Source organism: Elgaria multicarinata, chromosome 2 (genome assembly GCF_023053635.1).
Source record: "Elgaria multicarinata webbii isolate HBS135686 ecotype San Diego chromosome 2, rElgMul1.1.pri, whole genome shotgun sequence".
Lineage (NCBI taxonomy): Eukaryota > Metazoa > Chordata > Lepidosauria > Squamata > Anguidae > Elgaria > Elgaria multicarinata.
This window is the reverse complement of record NC_086172.1, coordinates 91,732,238-91,756,080: the sequence shown is the minus strand read 5'-3', so window position 1 is coordinate 91,756,080 and position 23,843 is coordinate 91,732,238. Positions and strand designations below refer to the sequence as shown.

The 23,843-nt window shown below is 41.1% G+C and overlaps 2 protein-coding genes across 2 annotated transcripts in view; both read left to right on the top strand.

Annotated features, from left to right (window-relative positions):
• PTPRJ (protein tyrosine phosphatase receptor type J) overlaps window positions 1–16,268 on the top strand; it is a 109,946-nt gene extending 93,678 nt beyond the window's left edge. The window contains exons 16-24 of the mRNA XM_063117181.1: window positions 1,244–1,285; window positions 2,088–2,175; window positions 2,544–2,634; window positions 4,029–4,102; window positions 4,232–4,366; window positions 7,105–7,224; window positions 8,229–8,389; window positions 10,221–10,356; window positions 11,422–16,268. Coding sequence (XP_062973251.1) covers window positions 1,244–1,285; window positions 2,088–2,175; window positions 2,544–2,634; window positions 4,029–4,102; window positions 4,232–4,366; window positions 7,105–7,224; window positions 8,229–8,389; window positions 10,221–10,356; window positions 11,422–11,580 — 1,006 coding nt within the window. The 3' untranslated portion in view covers window positions 11,581–16,268. The remainder of the gene's footprint in view (window positions 1–1,243; window positions 1,286–2,087; window positions 2,176–2,543; window positions 2,635–4,028; window positions 4,103–4,231; window positions 4,367–7,104; window positions 7,225–8,228; window positions 8,390–10,220; window positions 10,357–11,421) is intronic.
• A 6,284-nt stretch (window positions 16,269–22,552) lies between these two features.
• Window positions 22,553–23,843, top strand: part of OSBPL5 (oxysterol binding protein like 5) — a 188,217-nt gene continuing 186,926 nt past the window's right edge. The window contains exon 1 of the mRNA XM_063117173.1: window positions 22,553–22,651. Within this exon, the coding sequence (XP_062973243.1) occupies window positions 22,637–22,651 (15 nt within the window). The 5' untranslated portion in view covers window positions 22,553–22,636. The remainder of the gene's footprint in view (window positions 22,652–23,843) is intronic.

The window sequence follows — 23,843 nt, the reverse complement described above, 5'->3', positions numbered from 1 at the left end:
ACCTGATTCCAGTCAGGGAACACTGTGAATTGTAGTTCTACAAGAAGATTAGGGAATGATCAGTCCCCTTGCAAAAGTACAATTCCTAGATTTCTCTGAAAAAGCAAGGACATGTAAACCAGTTTCAGCCTGCTTTAAATGTGTAGTGTAGATTTTCCCATAAATAAACTTGTTGGATTTAAAAGGTTCACTGAAGCCAGGAAATCTTTATCCCCAAACGTAATACCATGGGAATGTGAAAATAAGACCCTTTCCTAACATATAGCTGGCATTGGAGGGGCATGAGGCCTTATTATCATCGTATAGTACTTTTATTTAGAAAACAGATACTTCTTATTAGACCAACATATAGAAAATTGTTACCAAACTATGACCTGATAGGTCAGCAGAAGATGGTCTTGAAAAAAATTAAAATCTCATTACCGATTTTGTCAGTCTTTATTCTCTTTATTAATATGGCCACGAATTTCTTGTATTAAAGCCATTAGTTGTTGGTGATATCTAAATTAATGCAGTAAAGTTTGTCTTTCCATTTCATTTCAATAGCTGAGGATATAAGAGAAGTGGAGGAAAGATTATATGACTGATAATGAGGAGAATGGCCAACTGTTTCTATCCTTCTGCTTCCTATCAACCTTCTGAAGATGTCAATTAGTTATTAGGGCTTTAGTAACCTATTGATAGTGTTTTATCAATGGGTGTTTGGAATTTCATTTCATCCAATTCCTATGCTAGTCTTTTCTCCTACTATGAGGCTTTCTTCCTGCTTCTCCTCACAATACCACTCCTCTTTTCAATAGACTATTCAATACTGTTCACACTTACTTTAATCTCAGTTTGATGCAATGTCCCTGAAGGGAGTTGACTTTGTGTTTTATGGCAAGTTGTACCCAGCTAGTCATGATGGAGTGTGTTTTCTCCATCATGACTAGCTGCCTTCCTTCCTTGTAAGACCTACATCTACTGCTGTGCAGAAACCATTCTTTGTGGCATGCTATGTAGTCTGTAATGGGTAGGCAAGGCTGATTGGTAGACAATTCTGTATTGTGGCCAGGGTCTGGACTACATGGACACTGGTACTTTCCAACCTTCCAGCATAACTGCAAGTATAACTTCTAGCATTATGTGTGCATTTTAGCCAAACCTGTCTGTCTCCATCAGTAATTTTGGATCAGTAAATTTGGTACAAATGTTCAAAGAGTGAAAAACCAACTAAACCTTTTTAAAATCTCCAATTTTGCAGGAATGGTGGAAAAAATAACGAAGTGCCATTTTCTCCAATTGAGTGAGTTGAATATTTCTCTCTCTCTCTCTCTCTCTCTCTCTCTCTCTAGTACTGAGGAGTCGTTAAAAGGAGCTGGGGGCGGGGGGACGTCGTATATTTAAAAACACCATTCACACAATTGCTAATTGTGTGAATGGCATCATGTATAAGTTTGGCTCTTATAGTAACTATATTTTTAATCGTTCTGAATGAAGCAATTTATTTGAAGAGTAGGGAGAAAAGGACACAAATAACTGGAAGTGGCAGTAATATAGCTTAAACTATTCAAGAAGATCAATTTTTAGAGCTCTACTTTGCTCCAAAACTTAATTGAGCTCAGTCATATCACAGCAGGGAATTGGTATTTTATATAATGCAGTACAGCCTTCTCTAAATCCCAAGTATTATGCATATAAGTTGTCATGCTCGGTTAATAAAGGCTATAACTAATGTGTGTCCCCCCCCCTTTTTTTTCCCAATTTTTCCCATCCAGACCTAAAAAGTAAGTAAATAATTTACTATGCCTTGGATGAATAATAAAACCAGTGTTTCCCATTTGATTATGTGTTACACTTCTGTTTGCTTTCTCAGCTAATGTTTGATTACTGAGCAAATATTTTTTAATGTTATCTATTTTACCTGTTTAGCATTTTCTGAATTCCTATGGTCTCTACTTTTCACACATGCTTAGCTGTGTGAAAGTTCATTGCGCAATTAAGGAGTTACTCCCTAAGGTGCTACAGCACTTTTTGAGATTTAAGCAAAATAAGTGTATCGCAGATAACAGCTGAATACTACAAGGTGGCTGTTTTGTTTCTTTCAGATCAAAATTGCTTAAGGTTGAAAACTTTGAGTCTTATTTTAAGAAACAAAAAGCTGACTCAAACTGTGGGTTTGCAGAAGAGTATGAGGTATGCATTTTTAAAGTTCTTCGTATTTTAAAAAGTTGTGCTAATTTTGGTGTTTTTCCAATAGGGGCTGTTTTACATAATGCTGTCTCTGCCCAAATGAAATGTCAGGACCATCCCATCTTCATTGGGCGACAGTTCTTGCAGTTTGCAAAATTTATATATTTTGAGGTGGATTTCAGTGTCCAAAGAGGCAAAAATCTACTCTGACATAATGCAGAACATAATGCAAAATTATAAGCAGACTTAAAAATTCGAGATTACCTTATCCTAAATCCAGTGCTGTTTGGATATCATAAGATCAAATATTTAATAACTGTTTGTATGCCTTGAGACAAAACAATACTAAATTATATCTCTTTTTACTGTAGGATCTCAGGCCAGTTGGTGCAAATCAGCCCAAATTTGCAGCTGAACTGCCAGATAACAAAGGAAAAAATAGATATAATAATGTCTTGCCATGTAAGTTCCTCAACCTTGTTTTTATGTTCAACCTATTATTACTAAATGCACTGAAACTATGATAGGCCTTCTACTCTGAAATGAAATGCGTTTTAGTGATTCACAACTTCTGCGATTAACTGCTCCCAAGTTTGGAATGGGGAGCTTTTTATCTTGCTGTTCTACTTGCCATTTTGCCTTTCATACTTGTTATTAGAATGTTGTTAAGTTTTGGATCCTAACAAATGTGAACAAAAACTCCCACTAGCACAACCATGGTTTTCTATCTCCTCTTCCTATTGCAGCCTCATGTAACCCTGCCCAAAAGCCACTCTTCAGGTTTGAGGAACCTTCAGACTGACACTGGGGCCGTTTCTACACCTGCTCCCCCCCCCCCCCCCAGATCATCCCTGTGCATCCAAATGACACAGATGGGATCCTGGGAGCAAGCAGGGACGATCCCTCCATTTGCCTGGAATAATCCTTAGGTGTAGAAAGGGCCTGGGTGGGGTTCACACATTCCAGCACAACAGGTGGCAGATACCGGGAGTGGGGGGAGCGTTGCGTGACCATGCCCTTTTCCCTTGTGCAAGAACATCTTTGGATCCAATCTTACGCTTCCAATTTGGATTTGTTTTGTAAACCATCCTGAGGACATTTATTGAAAGGTGGGCTACATATGCTACACATAAATAAATGTAAATTCCTACACACAGTTTCATATTTGTATGCTTAGTTTCTTGACTTTGCTATTGCAGCATACTCCTTAAGTCTGGTAGAGAATATAGTTTTGGTTTTGATCTCTCAGTGTCTTAACTGAAATAATTAAGTAACACATTACTGAGGGTTGGATCCATCCCCCAGAACAGATTTGCTGCAAAGGAGAAGAGACAAAGAAGCTCCATTTTGCCAGCGGTATCTGTTCTGCTGGTGCAACAACAATGTTGGATCCAACCATGAAATTAAATAAATCCATCCATGCACATTGGAGAGGAGAGGAAGGGAAAGTAGCCTTTCTTTATGTCCTGTGGCAATCCCACTGCATGCAGTACCATTCCTACAGTAGACTGAACCAAACTCTCTCTGTACTAATTCAAATACCTCATGTATATCATTGTCTCTGAAGGAAAATGCTTTGAAAAACTCATTCTAAGACTCAGATATTGGCATTCTTTCATGAAATTAACTGGACAGGAGTTTATCTCAATTCATTTTAAGCATGACATTTTTTTTCTGGATTGCAGCCAATTTATTGGTAAGGTAAAATTTCTGTACTTGCCTATATTTTTTACTTTTAGTTCTACTTAGTTCCCAGTAAGGGAGTTTTCTTTATTTAGTGACTTTACTTATTTTATATACTGTATGCTGGGGCGGGGAAAGGAAAATCTCTTGACACCTTTTGTTCTTCTTTCCAGATGATATTTCTCGTGTTAAACTTGCAGTCCAGAACCATCCAACTGATGATTACATTAATGCAAACTACATGCCCGTAAGTCTTCCTGGCCTATTTTTACAATAACAAAACACCCATCATGTTTTTAGTGAAACTTTTGTAGAAACCAGGGGGCAGGGAGAGGAAGGAAGGAAGGAAGATATTCAGTACATAATTTTATTGCAGGGTTACAACTCCAAGAAAGAGTTCATTGCTGCACAAGGTCCTTTGCCCAGCACAGTGCAAGACTTCTGGCGCATGATCTGGGAGAAGAACATTTATACAATTGTTATGCTGACTAAATGCGTTGAACAAGGCAGGGTAAGTTGTTATTAAAGTTCTGATGAAACATACTACAAAATGTGGTGTAGCACAACTCTGCCACAAATTGTGCACATCAGTGGTTTTAGAATTGATGTATTTAATTTGTATTTATTTATATCCCACTCCTTATGCAAAAACTGCATCCCAGTTTCAGAGTTATTGAAATCCAATACATAATGCTGGTGATAAATGCTGTTCAAAAATGAAAATAAAGACACAGACTCTGCCCTTAAGTTTTCAAATTGAAAAACAACACACACAAGGAAAGGAGGGGAGAGAAAAGATCTAGAATGACAATGCCAGAATAAAGAGTGGGCTGTTAATAGGCATTTACTTCCAATTGGGACAAGGCTTATGTTCTTCTTGAGATGGGAGTAGTGCAACTACCCAGGAGTTATTGATCCTCTGGCTATTGACAGGGGACATTGCTTTTATAGTCACAGAGCAACAGACAGTTGGAACAGTAACTTTGGGAGAAAGTGGGGACTCAGTCTCTCTGCAGCTACTTGTTCTCTCGCTGGTAGTTGGATATAGGTTGGTCTCTTTTATGGTAGTGTTCCTGGATGGAGGGGTACAACCTTCCAGTGGCCCTTTTCTGGCCAGTGACAGATGCTATATATACAACCCATGTTGGATAAAATAAAAAGGCATAGGACAATATCCTTTTAATATAAGCTCCAGAAAAATGCTATAGCTTAGTGTCACATCACAAGTTTACCATGTATACCCAATTCCAACCCCTGGCACTTCCAGGTAAAAGGATCTCTGGGAAAGGCCCTCTGTCTAAGAACTTGGAGAGCTGCGTCCAATTGGAGTAGACAGCAGTGGGCTTGATTATCTGACTCAATATAAGTCTGTTTCAGCAGTTTATGCAACAATTGCATAAATATTTCTAAGACAAAGAAAACTATGTTGGTGTCATGGAGGCTTTGAAAGACTCCTTCAGTGACTGGGCTCACATGACGCAACATTCCACCATGGACAGCCAGACATGGTTGATTATTGGGTCATCTGCACCCAGAGCATTTTCCGCAGGGTGGCTTATTTCTCATGAACAAGCCACCCCAAGAACCCATGGCTTGTTGCTCAAGATGTGTTGTTGGGTAGTCCGAACCTGGGAGACAGATTTTAACCTGGGTTGCTGCAAATCGACTGCAGAGCTGCTCAGCAAGAGTGACAAAAAGTTTGTGCTGCTTGCTCTTTGCAGTGTCGCCAGTGACTGCCCTTCCACCAATGCTGAAAAGGCACTTTGGAAGGATTGTCACTTGTTCCCCAGCATTTATTTTCATTTTCGGTGCCCTAAAAATGCACCATTGTGAGGATGAGGATGGTTGCTGAGTTTTTTGCAAGTGCACAGTTAATGGCTGTTCTTATGTTAGCCTTGTCTGGTCAGTTTCCTTGTCTGTTTCAGCTGTCAAAGGGAGCTGAGAAGAGGAGTAAGTAACATACAAGGAAATTGACACGATGAGGTTGCATAAAGTCTAATTTTTGCACAGTTTATTTTATTTATTTATTAAAACATTTGTATCCCACCCTATATTATTGGTAATTCAGGGTGATATACCGATAAAATCATTTTAAGTAATATAAAACAATAAATAATTTGCACAGCTAAAAATGTATTAAACCATTAACAAGCTAATACCAGTAAAAAGTTTAAAACAGTAAAAATAATTTAAACTACATGTAACTTAGGCAAATTTAGCCCTCAAAGGCTTAAAAAAAATGCCACATTTAAACATGGCGCTGAAACAAAACCAGCGTCTGTGCCAGTCCAGCCTCCATGGGGAGGGTGCCACATCAGAGGCGGCTCTCTCCAGTGTCCCACCATAATGTATGTCTCACACTGGTGAGATACAGAGGTGGGCTCCTCTGACAGATCTCAAATCTCGGGCAGGCATATAAAAGGAGAGGTGCTCCCTTAAATATCAAGGTCCCAAGCCATTTAGGGCTTTAAATATCATTGTCACCTTAAATTCCAACCAGAAGCATATAGGCAGCCAGTGCAATTCCTTTAAGACTGGTGTTATATGGTCTTTGCTGCTGCATTTTGCTCTAGGTGCAACTTCAAAGGCATCCCCAAGTAGAGTGCACTGCAGAAGTCTCATCAAGAAGTTACCAGTGCACTGTGGCACTGGGAGAGAAATAACAGTAAGAGAAAGGAGGTAACACAGTAACACAGGTCAGAAGCACCAAAAATGGTGGGGAGGAGCCAAGGACTTAGAGCAAAGTTACGTTGTTTATATACAAAGCTCTAAACAACCTGGGCCAGGATATGAAGCAGACAGCCTTTTTCTGTATATACCCATTCAACGATTAAGATCTTTAGAAGATGCATTTCATGACCAACAGAATGTCACCACATAAGATTTCGAAGATGTGCCTTCTCGGTGGTGCCCCACCCTCTGGGAAACCTTCAGAAGACAGAAAATGTGGTCTGTTTCAAACACCTTCTGAAAATGCACTTGTTCACCCACAGTCTTTCTCTGGCTTGTAATTAACTGCAATTAATCATATGCTGCTCTACCTTACTGTTCCTTGTATTTTTTTTGTATTATTGTTGTAGTTGGAATATTTTAAATGAGATTTGCATTGCTACCTTAAATTGACATTTAAGTATAACAATAGTATATTTAAATGGGATTTTTAATATTTATATATGAACCGCTTAGAGATTTTATTATATTAAGCAGTATATAAGTATTACTGATGCATAAATAAACTTGGATTTCTAGACCAAATGTGAGGAGTACTGGCCAAACAAACAATCCAAGAACTATGGAGACATAACAGTAGCCATGACCTCAGAAATTGTCCTTCCAGAGTGGACAATAAGAGATTTCTCCATGGAAAAAGTGAGTTATTCATTGCGTGTATTTGGTGCTCTGTGAATGCGTTTTACAATTCCAGTTGAATTGGACAGTACAGCCAGTATAAATGGGCTTGAAGGAACCTTTAGGTTGTTTTGCCCTTCTGTCTACTACCCTGAGGCAGAAAATGCGCAACACAAGCCCCATTATATTGAGGCAGTGTGGTGTAGCAGATTAAAAGTTGGACTTGGACTGGATAGAGTGGGGTTCAAATCATGCTCAGCTCACTGACCTTGCTAGATGGCCTTGTGCCATCCTCTCTCAACTTAACATATATCCCATAGGGTTACATGAGGATAACATGGGATGGTTTTGGATTCATAATCCTGATTTCCTTTTGGAAATGGTGGAATACTAATGTCATTGTTCTTGGAAACTCGCCTCCTTATTCTATTTTGAAAAACTAGATCTTGGCAGTAGGGATTTTGCACAGATGTGAGGAGGTCTGGATTAGAGCTGTGGTTTAACTTTTCAGTGTGATTTGTTGCCAATTGTTAAATTTTATACATTGGGCCTATTAAGCCGATACTCTAAGCCATGGTTAGGCCGCTAACTCTTTTGCAGCAAATGGTTAGTAAGCATATTTGAACTGTGGTTATGTAACCACCATGGTTAGGAATGGTTCACACTATACACTAAATCATGGTTCACATGGCAATTTGTTGCCATTGCCTCTTCTCCTTCTGCAACTGCCCTTGGGGCCACCCCCCACTCCTCTCATTCCTGTTTACACATTTAACCACTTTAGCTTTGACCTGCCTGCCTCTTCCAGTCTGCCAGGGCATTCTCTAGTTCACATATCCTTTGCCTGGTGCTGCAGGACCCAAAGGACAGTCAAGAGGAAAACTCTTGTGATGACTTGCCTGGACATGTCTAACACAGCTATTGCTAGAAGAATTTCATGCATATAAAATCACAAGGAAATAATTACAAATGCTTTGTAATATTCAGCTGAACCCTAACGCCTCCTCTATATTTTCATTTATAAGAGCGAATCATCTGAAAGTCACCCTGTGCGACAATTCCACTTCACTTCCTGGCCAGATCATGGTGTTCCAGAAACAACTGACCTCCTCATTAGCTTCAGGCACTTAGTTCAAGAATACATGAAGCAGAATCCACCAACTTCTCCTTCTTTAGTACACTGCAGGTACAAACATGATTTAACTTTCTTTAAAACAAAAACCAGCTTACAAATGTGGTTCTTCAGAACTGTATTGAATGTGGGGTTGTGACTTCCAAGGCGACAATTAGAGGCCATTGTTTAGATAGCTTTAAAGTCCAGGGCAATGGCTTAGTGGTGTTCTTATTTCTGTATTCTGGATTAATATAGCTGCTCCTTAAGACAAATTCTCTGGGCAGTTCACAAAACAAATACAACGTTAAAATACAATATACAACAATAACATCTATTGCAAAAAAAAACCCTGTAAGACAAATGTTGCTACACTCTAGCTATCTAAAATTATTCCTAGGCCCAAGGCAAGTTTCCTCCCTGCTCCAACACACACACACACTTGACTGAAAGATATGTGGATTTATTTTATACTGGTTGTGTTTTAACATCACACTAAGGTATGGTTTAGCATGATGTGAGCAACCTGCAGCACACTTAGGGCTGGCATATTCCCCTCTTTTCCTCTTGCATGGCCAGGAGGAGGTATTTGGAGGCTTTTCTTTTAGCTAACTCTGGCCTGCCATGTCATCTAGAGCAACAAACGGCAGTTAACATTAACTATGATTAGTATAAAACAAGCCAGATTCAAACAATGGTTTCTGAAGCTGGCTTGTTTGAATTAGCTATTTTTAGTATTAACCACAGTTCCTAGTTTGGATGGCATGGAAAGCTATAGATTAATTAACGGCAGAAAATTCCAAACTCCTTCTAACTGTGTGGGAGGAGTACAGGGGAGCCTGAGGCTTCCTGGTGGGGTTGGGGGTTCATCATAATGAACCAACATAGCCAATGAGGGAGACCATCTTACCAAACAGTGTGTACTCCAACCAGCAGTAATTTTTCAACCAGGTGGAGATGTGTGATCAGGTTTTCCCGTATTTTGTTTTGGGGATTTGTTTTACGTTAATAACCAGCCATTGTGGGAAAACAAAATTCAGATTGTGGCCACTGAGCTGTGGGAGCAGGATTCATCCTTTCCTCGGTGCTGTTTTCCTGATCCAGATTGACCCCACCCACCCTGCAGCTGCTATTTACATGGTGGCATGGAGAGAGGATTTACAGGTTTATCTTTCCATGGTCTCAGTCTAAATCTACCCCTCCTCCTGTGGGTGCTATTAATACTTCTTAAAACCATAGGAGATCTTGATCCTGGACCTCCCACTTCACATCTGGTTTGGCCCTCAGGCAGAGGTATTTCCCAGCCCTGTTCCCTGAACTCTTTTTTTAAATGAAGATGCCACCGATTGAACCTGGGACCTCCATGTCCTCTTCCTCTCCAGCAAACTCTCACCAGCTTAATCTTCAGTGAGTTGTTGACTATCAAGTTTCCTTTGAAAACAAAGACCAGCAGCGTATGTGGGTTTTCCATTGGTTTTCCATATAGTCACTGATCTGATTCATAATCCATTTAATAATGCTGCAGCATCAGATATTTCAAGACTATTCAGTGGGCACAATCTTATCCCTAACAGGAGTAATTTACCTCACCCCATGCACCTTCAGACTGTCTGATTATTACACTTCGGGCCAGTTGTCAGAAAAGTTAGATCGTTTTTTTCTTTCCACGCCCATTTTTTAAGAATGTGCATCTTAGACCAAGGTTAGGCAACCTAGCGCCCTCCAGACATTTTGCACTACAACTTCCATAATCCCACACCTTCCTACATGAATGTCAGTAAGGATTTAGTGCTTTAAAAATGTAGCTAATGCTATACCTCCTTTCCTGGGACTAAGCCCCATTGAACATTGCACTCGAAGGCAAACATTAAACTATTCAATCTGAATGTAATTATTTTTCTTACAGTGCCGGGGTTGGAAGGACGGGAACTTTCATTGCAATTGACCGTTTGATCCATCAAATGGAGATGGAGAACTCAGTAGACGTATATGGTGTTGTATATGATCTTCGAATGCATCGGTCTTTAATGGTGCAAACAGAGGTATGGGCAGACTGCTATTCTAAGCATGCAAATAAATAGCCAACACAAGGGATAGCATAGCAAATATATATATTTCTCAACTTTCCCCATTGTCCCCACTAATCACTTTCCAAACCTTCCTTCAAAATCAGCAGAGCTACAGAAAAATGCAGTGAGAAGTGATGTTTTCTGTGCCGATGAAACTGCAAGCTTTGGGCTTAAATTTCAGAACTGTTCGAATGTTTTTATCACCTGTGAGCTTAGGAAGATGCATGTTGGGTGAGATCACCATAGGGCAAGGATGTGCAACATGTGGCCCTCCAGATGTTTTTGGCCTACAACTCCCATTGTGAGGGATGATGGAATTTGTAGACCAAAACATCTGGGGGCCCTCAAGTTAGCCATAGGGTATAGTGGAGGCTTTAAACTCGCCCTCCCTTCTTATTCATACTCCAGGGACCTGGAGAAGAAAGCAGCAGCTACTTCACAGTATGAGAGTACTAGCATACTTATGAATGGTTTGGGATATAGTCCAGGGTAAAACTGCTATTGGAGAGAATATGCAGAAATCAGGGATTTCTTCCCCTTACGTGAACAGAAGTGCACAAGGAGCCCTTAGGATTAACGCAGTACTATTTATTTATTTATTTATTTATTTATTTATTTATTTATTTATTGCATTTGTATACCACCCAATAGCCATGTACATTGATGGTGCTATATAAATAATAATAATAATAATAATAACAACAACAACAACAACAACAACAACAACAGTATAACAGTATAAAAACATGATATAAAATACAGTATAAAAGTACAACCAGTACTTGTTCAGCTAAAGGATAGCAAGGCGACATGTGGCCCTCCAGATGTTAGACTGCAACTCCTACCGTCCCTTACCATTGTCTATGCTGGCTAGGGCTGATGGGAATTGCAGTCCAACATCATCTGGAGGGCTACATGTTGCCTATCCCTGTCTTTCATGGATATATTGGAATTGTTGTGTACCATCTATCTTCAAAATGATGCATAATATGAAATCTATAGTAAATACTTCATTGTCTTTTTTCCCTTCCCCCTTAGGACCAGTATGTCTTCCTAAACCAGTGTGTTTTGGACATTATTAAGTCCCAGAAAGAGAAGAAAGCAGACCTTATATATCAGAACGCAAATGCCATGGCAATCTATGAGAACTTTACACCATCACCACATATTAGGAAGGAAAATGGCTACCACGTATAACTGCAGAGGAATTACATGGTTCCCACTTATGCCTTTTACACAGGAGAGGGACTATGCACTGTTTTTGTATGTCTTTATATGCAGTGACTTTTTTCCACTTTTTAAATAATTGATTGGAAGATGCACGTGTTGAAAATTCCAATAGGAACAGTGGTTTCTCTATAATACTAAAGGGGAAATATATGGCATTTTACAGAGAAATTCTGTTTGAGGAGGGTGAAGAAGCATCATATTATTGATGGAATTAACTCACTTTAAATCCCTGTTCAAACTTCAAAAGTAATGAATGACAAGATACTTTTTAAATTACTTTAAAAATCATGTTCATGTTCAGACTTACAGGACACTGATTCTATCCTAAATATTTCAGAAATGTTTGTTTGTGTGTGTTGGTTGCTTTAACCAATGAACATCTATATAACAGTGACTGTTCAAGTTCCTTTTATTTAAAAAAGGAACACAACAACCTTTTGCAAATAAGAATATTTTATTATGCAATTGTGCCTTTTTTCTAGCTATTTTGCTAAAGACAACGTGATCAGAGTTCTATATTTTTGTATTGAAATTCTCAGTTGAAATATAACATTTTAAATATAATTAATTTCAATTTCTTATTTAGAATAGCTTTGCTGATTCTTCCCTTTATGGTGGGGGCAACCCTTTCTGTGTATTTTCCTTTAGTCTGCAAAGACTTTGCTGTAGAGTTAATTCACTTGATCATGTGAGGACAGCAGCAATCGTGTAATACCTTGGCTGTATAAATATAGCTTTCTTAAATGGTTAAGCTGACACTTGCCAAGTTTGGGGTTCATTTTCATGCATTGAAAAATATTTCTTGTTTCCAGAAGAAATTAACATTTGCTGCAAGCCTTCTTTCAATGCCCTTTTGTACCCCTGACTGATGCCACTTCACAGCACCATTTTCCTTCACAGCATCATGGGCCTCATTTGCTCTCTCTGCCTTTTAATCTGATTGGCAATAGTGACCCATTCAGTTTTGTCTGATGTCATAACTCTGCTTCTGATATGTCTGTACACATAATCATGTGAATTGCTACAAGCAAGCAACCATTCAGGTTAAGCAGCCATGAGGTTGAGGTCAATGAGAGCAAACTCAAGGAAAGTGGTGAAGATTTGAAGTGGAAGCTGCCAGTGGAACAAAAGCGTAACAAAAGCATTAAAAAATGTGAATGTTTTGAGATGAGTGGGTTTTTTTTCCTTTAGTAATTAGTTCTGCTTTGTGAAATATGCAAATTTCAAAGCAAAAATAGAAATTAGAGGTTGTTCCAGTTCGTACAATTGCCACAGCCTACCCTGGTTTATTTAAGCCATGGTGAGTTGCGGCATGTACCACCAGCCATTGTGAATATTCAAGCTGCAGTTTGAATATGATCACCGCAGCTTATCATGATGTCTGAACCTGGCAAGGGTGGTCTATTGCCATGGTTAACAAACCACCCGCAATCCATGGGCTGTTTTTGGTTTGGGGTGGTTTATTAACCATGGCAACAACCCACCCTTGCCTGGTTCAGATGTCACAATAACCTGTGGTGAGCTGCAGCAGTGGCGTCACATGTGGACCAGCCCAGATTATGTAAATACAGTAACCATCAATACTTGTGATAACAGGACTGCTAACTATGCACTGACTACCTAAAAACTTGACACGGTGACTCAAACTGCCTGGAGAAGCAGTCATCTGTAGCCTCCAGTAAGTCCAGCATTACCATGCACCCACTCCTCACATCCTCAGGTCTCAGAACAGTTGCAGGAGAGTAATTTTGCTGGGTTCACCATGTGCAAAAAAGCTACAGGCAACAACGGTTAGAACCATCCTGTTTGTAACTTTGAATGCTGACAGTGCAGTTAGCAATTCATCCAGACCATAAGGTTAACACTTGATAGCTGTCACTTTAATTGATCTTGAGGACTGACCCTTAGTGGTGTCATTAGGGGAAGAGGAGAGCTATGTATCTCTCTGAGCTTTTAACTATTGTTTCCTTTGTGTGAGAGTGTTGTACGTGTTGTTGGTGAGAGGAGGGCCCTCTCTATTCTGGCTGATATTTTTGTGTGTGTTCCTGTATGTGATAAGGATTTATTTAAAAGTGCAATATCTGATTTACTGAATGAATTATTGTCTCTATTTCCATAGAGTTTTACTCAGGTTCAGTGTCTCTTCCTTTTTGTTCTGTGGTTTATGTTCTTAAAACGTATAGTTTTTGGAAAACTGAAGAACTCCTATGGTGGAGTGATCCCAGGAAGGTTCATTGACTTTATTCTAATTTTATCAAAATAAATGTACAAAGATCTACTGATTCTGCCAACTGCAGAATATCTTTTAGCCAGTTAAACTGAGGTATATATTTTTAATGTTGTTGCGTATCAAAGATATATAATTGCTCTATCATTTTTGTTTGTTTGCATTATGCTGCTGTAGTTGTAATGGATACGATTAATGAAAATGGAAGGGTTCTCCATTAAATTAATTTTGTTGGTACACTGATGTTAAAACTATGAAGGCATTCTTAATGAAGGACTTGTGGTTTGGTAAATGGGAGGGGGTGTTATTTCTTTTAGTCAATGCGCTGGCAGCATTAGAAACTGGTATGATCTTTGAGTGTATTATAGAGCTATCTATAAAGTATTTTAGTATTCTGGGTTCCACTCCTCAGCTTTCTTTTGGTGCAAACCCCCTTTGAATGACATTGAACTTATGCAGGCAAAATGCTGAAGGTAAACTATACTTCATCAATCTGGAATATCTGAAAGTTTGTGAGGCAAAATCTGCTGTACTTTTTTGAGTTGGATCACACTAAATTGGGGAAAATGGTTTCCCAGCCTGTTCTGCTTCTACAGAAGTCCATAATGTGTGGATTTTTTTATATCGGGTAGAATGGCATCAGGTTTTGGTGTGTTGGACCAAATACTTTCTTCTTCTTTTTTTAAATGGAAAGAGGGAATCCATCTATTTCATACATGCCACATTCCAGTGTAAGAAACTTCTCTGTATAATTAAGCAAGTCAAACTTATATATTGTATATTAGAAATGTAAGACTTATCTCATGTCACTGATCTGTGAAAAAAATCCTAGTCATTCAATAACTGATGCTAATGGTGCATGCATTTTGAGATAGCTGCAGTTAGCATACAAATAAATAAAAACTTAAGAACTTTCCTTTTCAGGAGTAGTTTCTGATAAAAACAACAACATGGCCTATTGGTTTTTACCTGTCCATGACTGCTGGGTCTAAAAAGTTATAAGAGTTGATGTCTATTTCCAATAAAATAAATGACATCCTCTCTAAGCAAGTAAATATTCTTAAGAGCGGTATGCCTAAAGTTTGTACTAGTGAATACATTGGTTAAATCAGTGGCCCAAAGATCGAGGTAAGCAATTACATTTCATGTAAGCTCAATTCATTGCAAGGTCTAGGACTTGGACAAAGAAAATAGGGAGGAGAGGGGAGAAAAGGTACTGTATGGTCTTCGCTTAGATTTCCCCCCTACTTCCTTCCAAATAATCCCTTGCTGCCCACACTCCATGATGATGATGACGATGGTGATGGATGCTACTAGGCTGTTCTCTCTGACAATTACATTTAATGGAAGGCAACTGTGCCCAGCTGCAATTAACTACACTTGGGCCAGGGTCAGGCAGGGATAGTCAGTCTAGCAAACATTACTGATTGCAAATCACTCTCAGAGGCATTCTCACTGTGGAGGAAAATGTGTTTTAGTTTATGTTTTAACAACCCAATTCCAAACATGGGCACCTGATTACCTGCCTCTAATGGGAATATAACGTCATGGTCTGGGATATCGCCTTATCCCCATTCTAAGCACTTGTTTTCTGGCAGGCCTTGCCCTACTATTAGAGTGAAGTAGCTCACAGCAGACAGCAGATTTGGGGGGGGGGCAGCAATAAAGGGCAGCTAATTGTCAATTGTTTAGTGTATTGTTTTTACCACTAGGGGGGCCCTATTGGTTTTTCTAGGGAACCAAATTGCCTTGGTCTGTTTTTTTGCTAGTGTGGAGGCAGGCCAGCTGGATACCTAACAAAAGTGGCTTGAATAGGAATAGTTTCTCACTGGTCTGCTTGTTATATAAGTTCCTTTTGATCTAGGCTTTGAAGTTATCAACAGCACCTCAGAGTGCATCATTAATGTTGCTGTGAGTGTTCAAAACATCCATTCCTGGCCTTAAAACTGGGAGTAGCAACCTAAGGGTCAGGTTTCAAAGAAAGGACAGAACCATGCCATGCGAGTTGGAATTTTGCTTGCTGTTTTTGCCACAGTAGTTCCCACTGCCAAAGAGAGAAGCTGCTGTGACATTTAAAAAGCAGCTAGTCTGGGAGTAAGTCCTATTGCGATCAGTGGGACATACTGCTCATAAGTAAGATTTCACTATCAAGCAGTGGGAACTATTGCAGCAGCAAAATAAAGCAAAAGCCCTATGGCTCTCCCTTCTTTGAATGCTTGTCAAGATTTTCAACTTGATGTGTTTTCTTCATTTGAGGCCTAATTTTAAAAAGGGAGTCTTTTTGTGCATCAGATGTTGTTATGATTGTGTGTTCAAGTTAAGTATAATTTTCAGTGTTTCATCCATTGTACAGATGTTCGCAGTACGTTGTCCTTAATTTTAATAGTTTGATTGTCTTTTCAGTGACATAAAAGTAACTAAATAAAATATTGACATCATCACTTCCAATGTGTGTTCTTTCTTTGTGTTTCACTGTAATTTAAACATTCATCTCATTTATTCATCTCATTCATTCATCTCATTCTAGGACAACTTCAAATCCTTAAATCCAAATCCTTTAAAAAGTTTGTGTTTGTGTGAAAGAGAGCAAGCACATGTGCAAAATTGCATGGTATTAGCTTATGGGAGGTTAGATGTTTTTATAAAGGTGCTGCAGAATAGTTTAGGACCTAAGTGAGACCTGCCCTTGGTGTTTTGGTAAAAGATAGTATCGTGACTAAGAACATTAGATGTGAGTTAAGAAGTCCTTGGCAGAAATCTCACCTCAACCATGAACTTGTTAAATGGCCTTAGGCAAGCCACTTTTTTCTCTTACCTGCCTACCTTTTTGGAGGTGTAAATATCATAGAGGAAATTATGTAAAATGCTGTGAACAACTGAAAGATGTTATATCAGTGCTAAGAATGATTATCTCTTATTGCTCATTAGGGACAGTATCTATTATCACGGCTGAGTGTCTGCTCTTTCTTTTGCACCCGCAGGACCCACTGCAAGCACAGCAGAAACATAGCACTTCCTAAAACAACCCTGGAAATGAACTGAAATGCTAGTTTGCAGCAAACTAACCGAAATGCTTGTTTGTTAATTTCCATTTTAAAATTTCTAAAAAATCAAAGCATGAACCGATCTGATTCAAACTTGGCAGGGCTAAAGCCCTCCTTATCAACAATCGTTGTGCCATGTTTAATCTCTTTATCTTTAAAAACGAGGGAGCTGTAAGCATTTCTGTTAATAACAGTTCTTTGATGGGTAATTTGATGAGGGGGAGAGAGGGGAACAGCTCCAAAATTGAGGCAGAGAATCATGTCTACAGAGCTCCAGATCAAATTTCGAGGCAGAGAAGACCCACTTTGCACACACTTAAAAACTACTATTGTATTTGGCTGTGAATCATGTTTCAGTAATGCCACTGCTAATGCAAAGCATCTGTGTCAAACCAGAATGTAAACATATCAAGAGTATCGCATTGTCTTATCTGAACTGGAGTATGCCTATATCTTGGTTCTATTCCATAATGCAGGTAGTTTGGGGAGAAAGGACTGTGGACATTTTGAGTCTTTCTCCCATGTGAATGCTGTTAATACAGGAAGGAATTTGGAAGAAAAGACAAATCCCCACAGGCCAGTCAAGGCAGGCTTTAGCTTTAGCGAAGGAACCAATTTAAGCCTCCTAAGTGAAAAGACTTTGCTTGACTTGGGCATCACCAATAATTAGCTGCTGCCCTCTAGTGACAAAACAAATGTATAATGCGGATAAGATCGCCTGTTCAGGAAAACTCCCAAAGATAAGTCTGCTGTCACTGTGAAGTAAAGCATTCTTCCTCAAGCTGCTGCCATCCAGATACTTTGGACTACAACTGCCAGCATTCTTGACCATTGCCCATGCTGTCTAGGGATGATGGGAGTTGTAATACAGCACATTTGAAGGGCACCAAGTTGAGGAAGGCTTCTTTTGTTTTTAAGAAATAATTGAATTACATGGGCTAGAGAAGGTTTTTGGTTTTTTTAAATGTTTACACACAGAAGTGCCTGGTCAGCTTTCTGATTCTATTATGCTGCACCTTTCTCTGTACACCTCTATTTGGGGAAAAGTACAGCTAAGAAAAACTTGAGGACCCGCCAGCTTTTTTTTTTTTTAATTGAGTGACTGCAAAGTCACATCAGTTACAGAAGTGGTGCCGAGTTGCATTGGATAATGTTTGGTCATGTCGGTTTGGCTTGGGTAAGTACCTCCCGTTTCAAGGCTTGAAGGACATTTTTAGTTGCTTATCTGCTACCCAATGGGGGTTGCTTGGAAGGAGGAGATTTATTTACCAGACTTTTAAATATTCTTCAGCAAAGCTTCCAAAACAGTTTGGAAAAACAAAGCAAACACAAAATATGTTAATACATGGAAGGAACAATCCTACATCCCCTAGACAGTATATCTAGTGGTGGGGTGAGGGGGACATACAGGATTATTCAGTTTCCTGGCTCTGAACTGAGAGAGAGAACTGAGCATGGAGATGGGGGGAAAGTGAGGAGATTGGTGGTGTGGTGCTATGAGATTCCCAGCCTCCTTTCCTCCCCCTCCTTGAAGCATTTGCTAGATGGGCAAAATCACCCATCTAGCTAAAATGCAGGGTAGTTGGAGAACAGAGGCTGCCCTGCATTGGATACTTGGCAGCCTCCGAGTTCAGAGGCTGCTGACTGCGTCCTAAAAAGCCGAGGAAATTAAAGACTTCAGCATCAAAAGGATAATGTTAGCACCATTCAGGCCTCCCTGGGCAGCGAAATCCTTAAGAAAGTCCAGCGAGATGGCTTCTCTGTTCGTCGCTTCCCTTAACTCAGAGAATGGGACACCGGGAGGAGAATCTCTGTAGGTGTCCAGATCCAACCTGTCTATAAGCAGAATAGTAAACACTTACTTCAGATGTAATGCATCAGGAAAGTGGCAATACAATTATACCATCAATTGACTTAATAAAATTTGATACAAGAACATTTCAAAGTGTTTTTCTGTCTTTCCAACAGCAGGAGAGTGATTTAAAAGTGCTTTAAGTGGCATGTGTGACATTGAATTTAAACCGCAATTTCAGTGCGCAAATTACAAAGCCTAGACAGAGACCAGCATTCGGTGTAATCTGGTGTTTACTCCTACTTTCATTTCCAGTGACTACTGTAAGGATTAGAGTTCAAGCAACAAACAGCTCTAAATCTGGTTGCCCATAGGAGCACGCTGCCTGTAAATTGGGAATAAAGAAGAGAGAGGTATTGCAGTTTCGTTCAAATGGAAAAAGTGATGTCACAGATTGCAAGAACCATTTTTCGATTTTGTTATGAAAGCCTCTGCGACTCGAGTCAAGCCCACCTTGAAGGTTCACAGCATTGTATCCAGTGTTGCCATTCCACTAGCGCAAATGGCATTGTGCTGGCCAGAAACCATGTTCGATAGGCTGGGCAAAGGGAGAATCCAGCTAAAGCTTTGCTTGCCGATCTTACGTTTATAAAGAGGTCCACTAGCGCTTGCACAATGGGGAAAGGCAGCAGAGCTTTGCTAGTGTGGCAGTTTCTTCCAGGATGTTGGATTTAAGCCACATTGTTTACCTTGGGCATTCTTGCCCCTAGGGCCAAACCCATGGCATTGGTTGTTGGTACCCTGCTGAAGCCATGTAGAAGTAGTTTAGATAACCACCTGAGTACCTGTCTGGAAGCAATGCACATACTTGGACTCTCGTGTGGCTTCTGTTATGGCCACTTTCCTGTGCAATTGAGGTGATGTCCCGGAATCCTTGCGTGGGGTTGGCACTTCTACTATGCTGTGCCTGCAAAGCAAATGAGCTGCCCCTCCTCCATTTTGGGTACTCCCCTCAGAATGCTTTTGGTGCCTCCCAAACTTTTCAAATCAATATGGCTGCGTCTAGATAAACCAGGGGTCTCCAAACTTTTTGGACCTGTGGGCATATCTGGGAGTTTGAGAAACCACTGTGGGCACCACCACAAAATGCCTCACCAGTGGATCACTGCTACATCTATTTGATAAGGGATTGTCTAATTTGGCTTATTGCTGGTAGTGGAATACAGCTAATGTTTCTTTTAAACATAGGTTTTGGCAAAGTCCAGTAGTTGCTTTTTGAGGGAGGATGTCATTAGACAGAAAAAAAAATGTACTGGAACAGTCTTTAATATTCATTGATGTACATGCTCTTTTAAATTATGTAGCTGCCCCATGGAAATGAGCATAAATGGATTTTCTGTGCCCCTTTGAGAGCTAAAAGACTGATATTACAACATTGGAACACTCACCTCCTATAATGGATTGAGGACCTTACAATGCTTTCAGTATTTGAAACAGGTAGCATATAGACACCACATTCAAATGGATATTTATTTGGATATTGGGTCCACTTTTGTTGAACCCTATGTATAATTGCTACAATATTATGCATTTTATATGTATTGCTGTGGATATATACAAATCCATGTAGATATATTTATAAAAGGAATAAAATAAAAATTGCAGGTGCCCGTGGGCATGACGTTGGGGACCCCTTCACAGGTGTCATTGGAAGTGCCTGTGGGTGCCACATTGGGGACCCCTGATGTAAACAATAGCTGCAATTATCTTGGGCAAAAGTGGTAGGATTTCAGGATCTACAACAACTACATTCTGATTTCATATACTGATCAATGAATAATGTATCAACCATTAACCCTGTTCTGATGACACACTAAGCCATGCTGGTTAACCATTTGGGGGCTAACCATGAAGGATTAGCGTGTCATGTGTAAGGCTTTTCCCCTAACCACGGTTGCTACATAACCACGTTCTAACCATATTCACTAACCATGTGCTGCAACAGGATTAGTAGTAGTGCTAACCATGGCTTAGCATGTTGTCTGTATGGTCTTCATGGTTAAAGAGTGGCCGAAATCAGCCAGGCCACTCTGCCCAGCCCATGGGATCTCTGCTGCTGAGATCTGCCTAGCAGCTCCAAAAGCAGCCACTATGTCGCATGCTTGCTTGTATTCCCCACACATGGCTCATAATACCAGCTAATGGCCACCGCCACCATAATTCAATGAGCCAGCATGCTTGCAAGACAAAAGCTATCATAATGGCCGCTGTGAGCCATGGCACCTCACTTAATGGCTGCTGTGAGATGCAGCACCTCGTGTATTGGTTCTCAAAATGGCTGCCTCCTCTTGTCATAGGTACAGCGTTTCTCAGCATGGGTGGGACAACTCTCGTCATAGGCACTTGACATCCACTGAGAACCGCAGTGACTCTCAGCCTCAACATGGTCACAGGTCTCAGCCAGGAAATGTCTGTGCAGGACTGTGCATGCTGCAAGGAATGCTGGGATATGGAACAGACCAGTCAGAGGACTGAAGAGATTAGCGGCGAGGTACATGGTTCCACGGTTAGTGCTAACCACAGTGAGACATAGTTAGCATAACTACGTTCCCCAGAGTGTCATCTGAACAGGGTCATTGATTCCCGACCTGTGCAAACAAGAGAACTTGGTTCAGCTCTCACTGCAGTATCACCTTATTTCTTGGATATTACTGATCATATGAAGCAGGGGTGTGGGACCTCTTCCAGCCCAAGGACCAAGGTCCATCTCAGGGGATGCATTCCACTGGTGAGCAGAGCTGTGAAGGCAAAAGGGGTGGGCCCAAAACTGCCAGCATCTTTTAGCTTAAAGCTGTGACTGCCAAGCACTAGCTGGGAAACCACCAACAGATCAGTGTTCGGTGGAAAGGAAGTGGGGCCAGGGCAGGGCTGCTGCTCACCTGGGGAACTCCCTGTGGGCCGGATGTGGATCTGTGCCATCGCAGTGGAGGCTGATGGCTCCGATCTTGGTGGGGCTGTGATTCCAGTCTGGGCTTCAGTCAGAACCAGCCAGAATGAACTGTCCAAGGTGCTGAACCCTAAGATGGGTTCAGCACCTTGGATAGCTCCTTCAGAGCTCTTGCTGCTTCTGCTAGAACCCTAGAATGGAATCACAGGCCAGCCACCACTGTGCCATCGCACAGTGCTACATTCACACACACACACACCCAAGTCCTCCCAGTTCCCGCTCACTTCTGGCCACTCACACAGCAGAAGTAACTCACAACAGCCTCTCAGAGTGATGAACAGAAGCCCTTCCATTCATGAGCTCCGGCAGCATGAGTGGCCGTGGCCATGCAGGTCTGCTTTTACCACTAAGCAGATGTACATTGTTGTTACAGCTTTGGTGGCAGCTGTGAGAGTGAGGGAGGGAGGGAAGCCCCCCCCCAAGCCCTTTTCAACAACATGTGGGGAACCACAAGCCTGGGGAGGCCTGTATTTTCAGACTCCATCCACCGGACCGATGCCTATATTCCTGATCTTCACACTGTTTCGGGATGAATGTGCACCTCCTGTTTCCTCTTTCTACACGCACAGAAGCCAAGAGCTTCCTCTGTGTGGGGAAGTCACGCCAAACTCAAGTTGTTTTCCCAGCCAGGCCAGCAGGACAGGTAGGTGGAGCCAAGGGTGCAAATTCTCACCCCGGCACTGCACGCAGCTGGCAGGCGATGCACACACCCCACCCCCACCCGCTGCACTTTCCGATGCTGATCCTCCTCCTTGGCTGATGCCTGCGTCCGCAGCCGGAGAGACGAGCTGTCTCCTGTGGAATGGCAGCTTTAGCCCATTTTATTGGCTGATGAATCCGTTCTTCCCTGGCCCCCTTCCAGGAATGCTGGCTTGCGCCTGAGATGGGAATGAAAGGCAGGTTGCTCTGCCGAAGGCTGTCGTAGGATCGTTCGGAGACCAACGCAACGCCCCATGCCTTGCTGCACAGTGAGTAGATTAAAAGCATCTCTCTCTCTCTCTCTGTGTGCATGTCACGCTCTGTGTGGATGGATTTCCCGAAAGACCCAATTAAACATGCAGCTTCAGCAGTCGCTGTTTAACCGTGTGAAAATGAAGTGAGTTTGAACCGCTGCATTTTGGTTCTTGCCCTGGTTAACTCCTTTGGTGCAAGACCTCTCCTGATCTTAAGCCTGATCTGCAAGATGTCAGTTTTAAAATAGTTTCTTCTGCTCAAGCCTTTGGCTTTGTTCAATGAGTTGCTTGAACTCCCAGGTGTTGTTGTTTTTTTAATGCTGATGATTCATTAGGCTTCATTTGGGGACAACTTCTTTTGAAGTTGGGAGGTGTGGGGGGGGGCTTATTTTTCCTTTGGCTTGCATAGCAAGGACTTGATTTCTGGATGAGTAAAAATAGGACAGTGTAAAATGGGGTGGGGGTGAGGGGAGCTTTCACTTCTCTTTTAGCAGCTACAAAGTGCACTGCACTTAAAGGGACAGGATACTGCATTGCACCTAAATTACTTGCAAACTGTTCTCCACATGGAGACTTATGGAAGTGACATCCCAAAGTGTTGCTACCTCAGGAATGGATGGGTTTACTCTGGAAAAGCCTGGAGGAGGGGATGCAGCATTCCTAGACTGCAGGAGCTGTATCATGAAACCTGCTGCTGGACCTGAGGGCCTGCCAGCCTGCCTTTGGGAAGGGCCGTTGAATATTTTAAGTTTGGAGCAAGAGCTTGTTCTGTTGCTGAAACTGGCGGGCATGAGAGGCTGGGGCAGCTTTTTCTAAAATCGTATTTGTGTGTGTGTGTGGGAATGCCTTTTTTACAGAGCTGAATGGAGTTTTGGGGAATGGATTGGGGCAGCAGGTGAAGCATCCTTCCCGAAGTCATGGGAATTGATGTGGTGAATCACTCGGCACGGCTCAGACAGTTTAACACTCACCAGGCACTTTAGTGCTTCCGAGTTGCACATCACAAGACCTGTTTTGTGCATATCAAATGTTTGGGACTTCCATTTGTTTATTTATTTGTTTGTTTGCCTTGGGCGATACTGATTATTTTGATCCATTCCAATCCTGTTCCAGACCTGGTTATAGGGTGGAAACAACCTTGGTTGCCCTGGTAGAGGACTTACTCTAGGGAATAGATGTGGGGAGGACATGAAACCAGGTTGGCTCT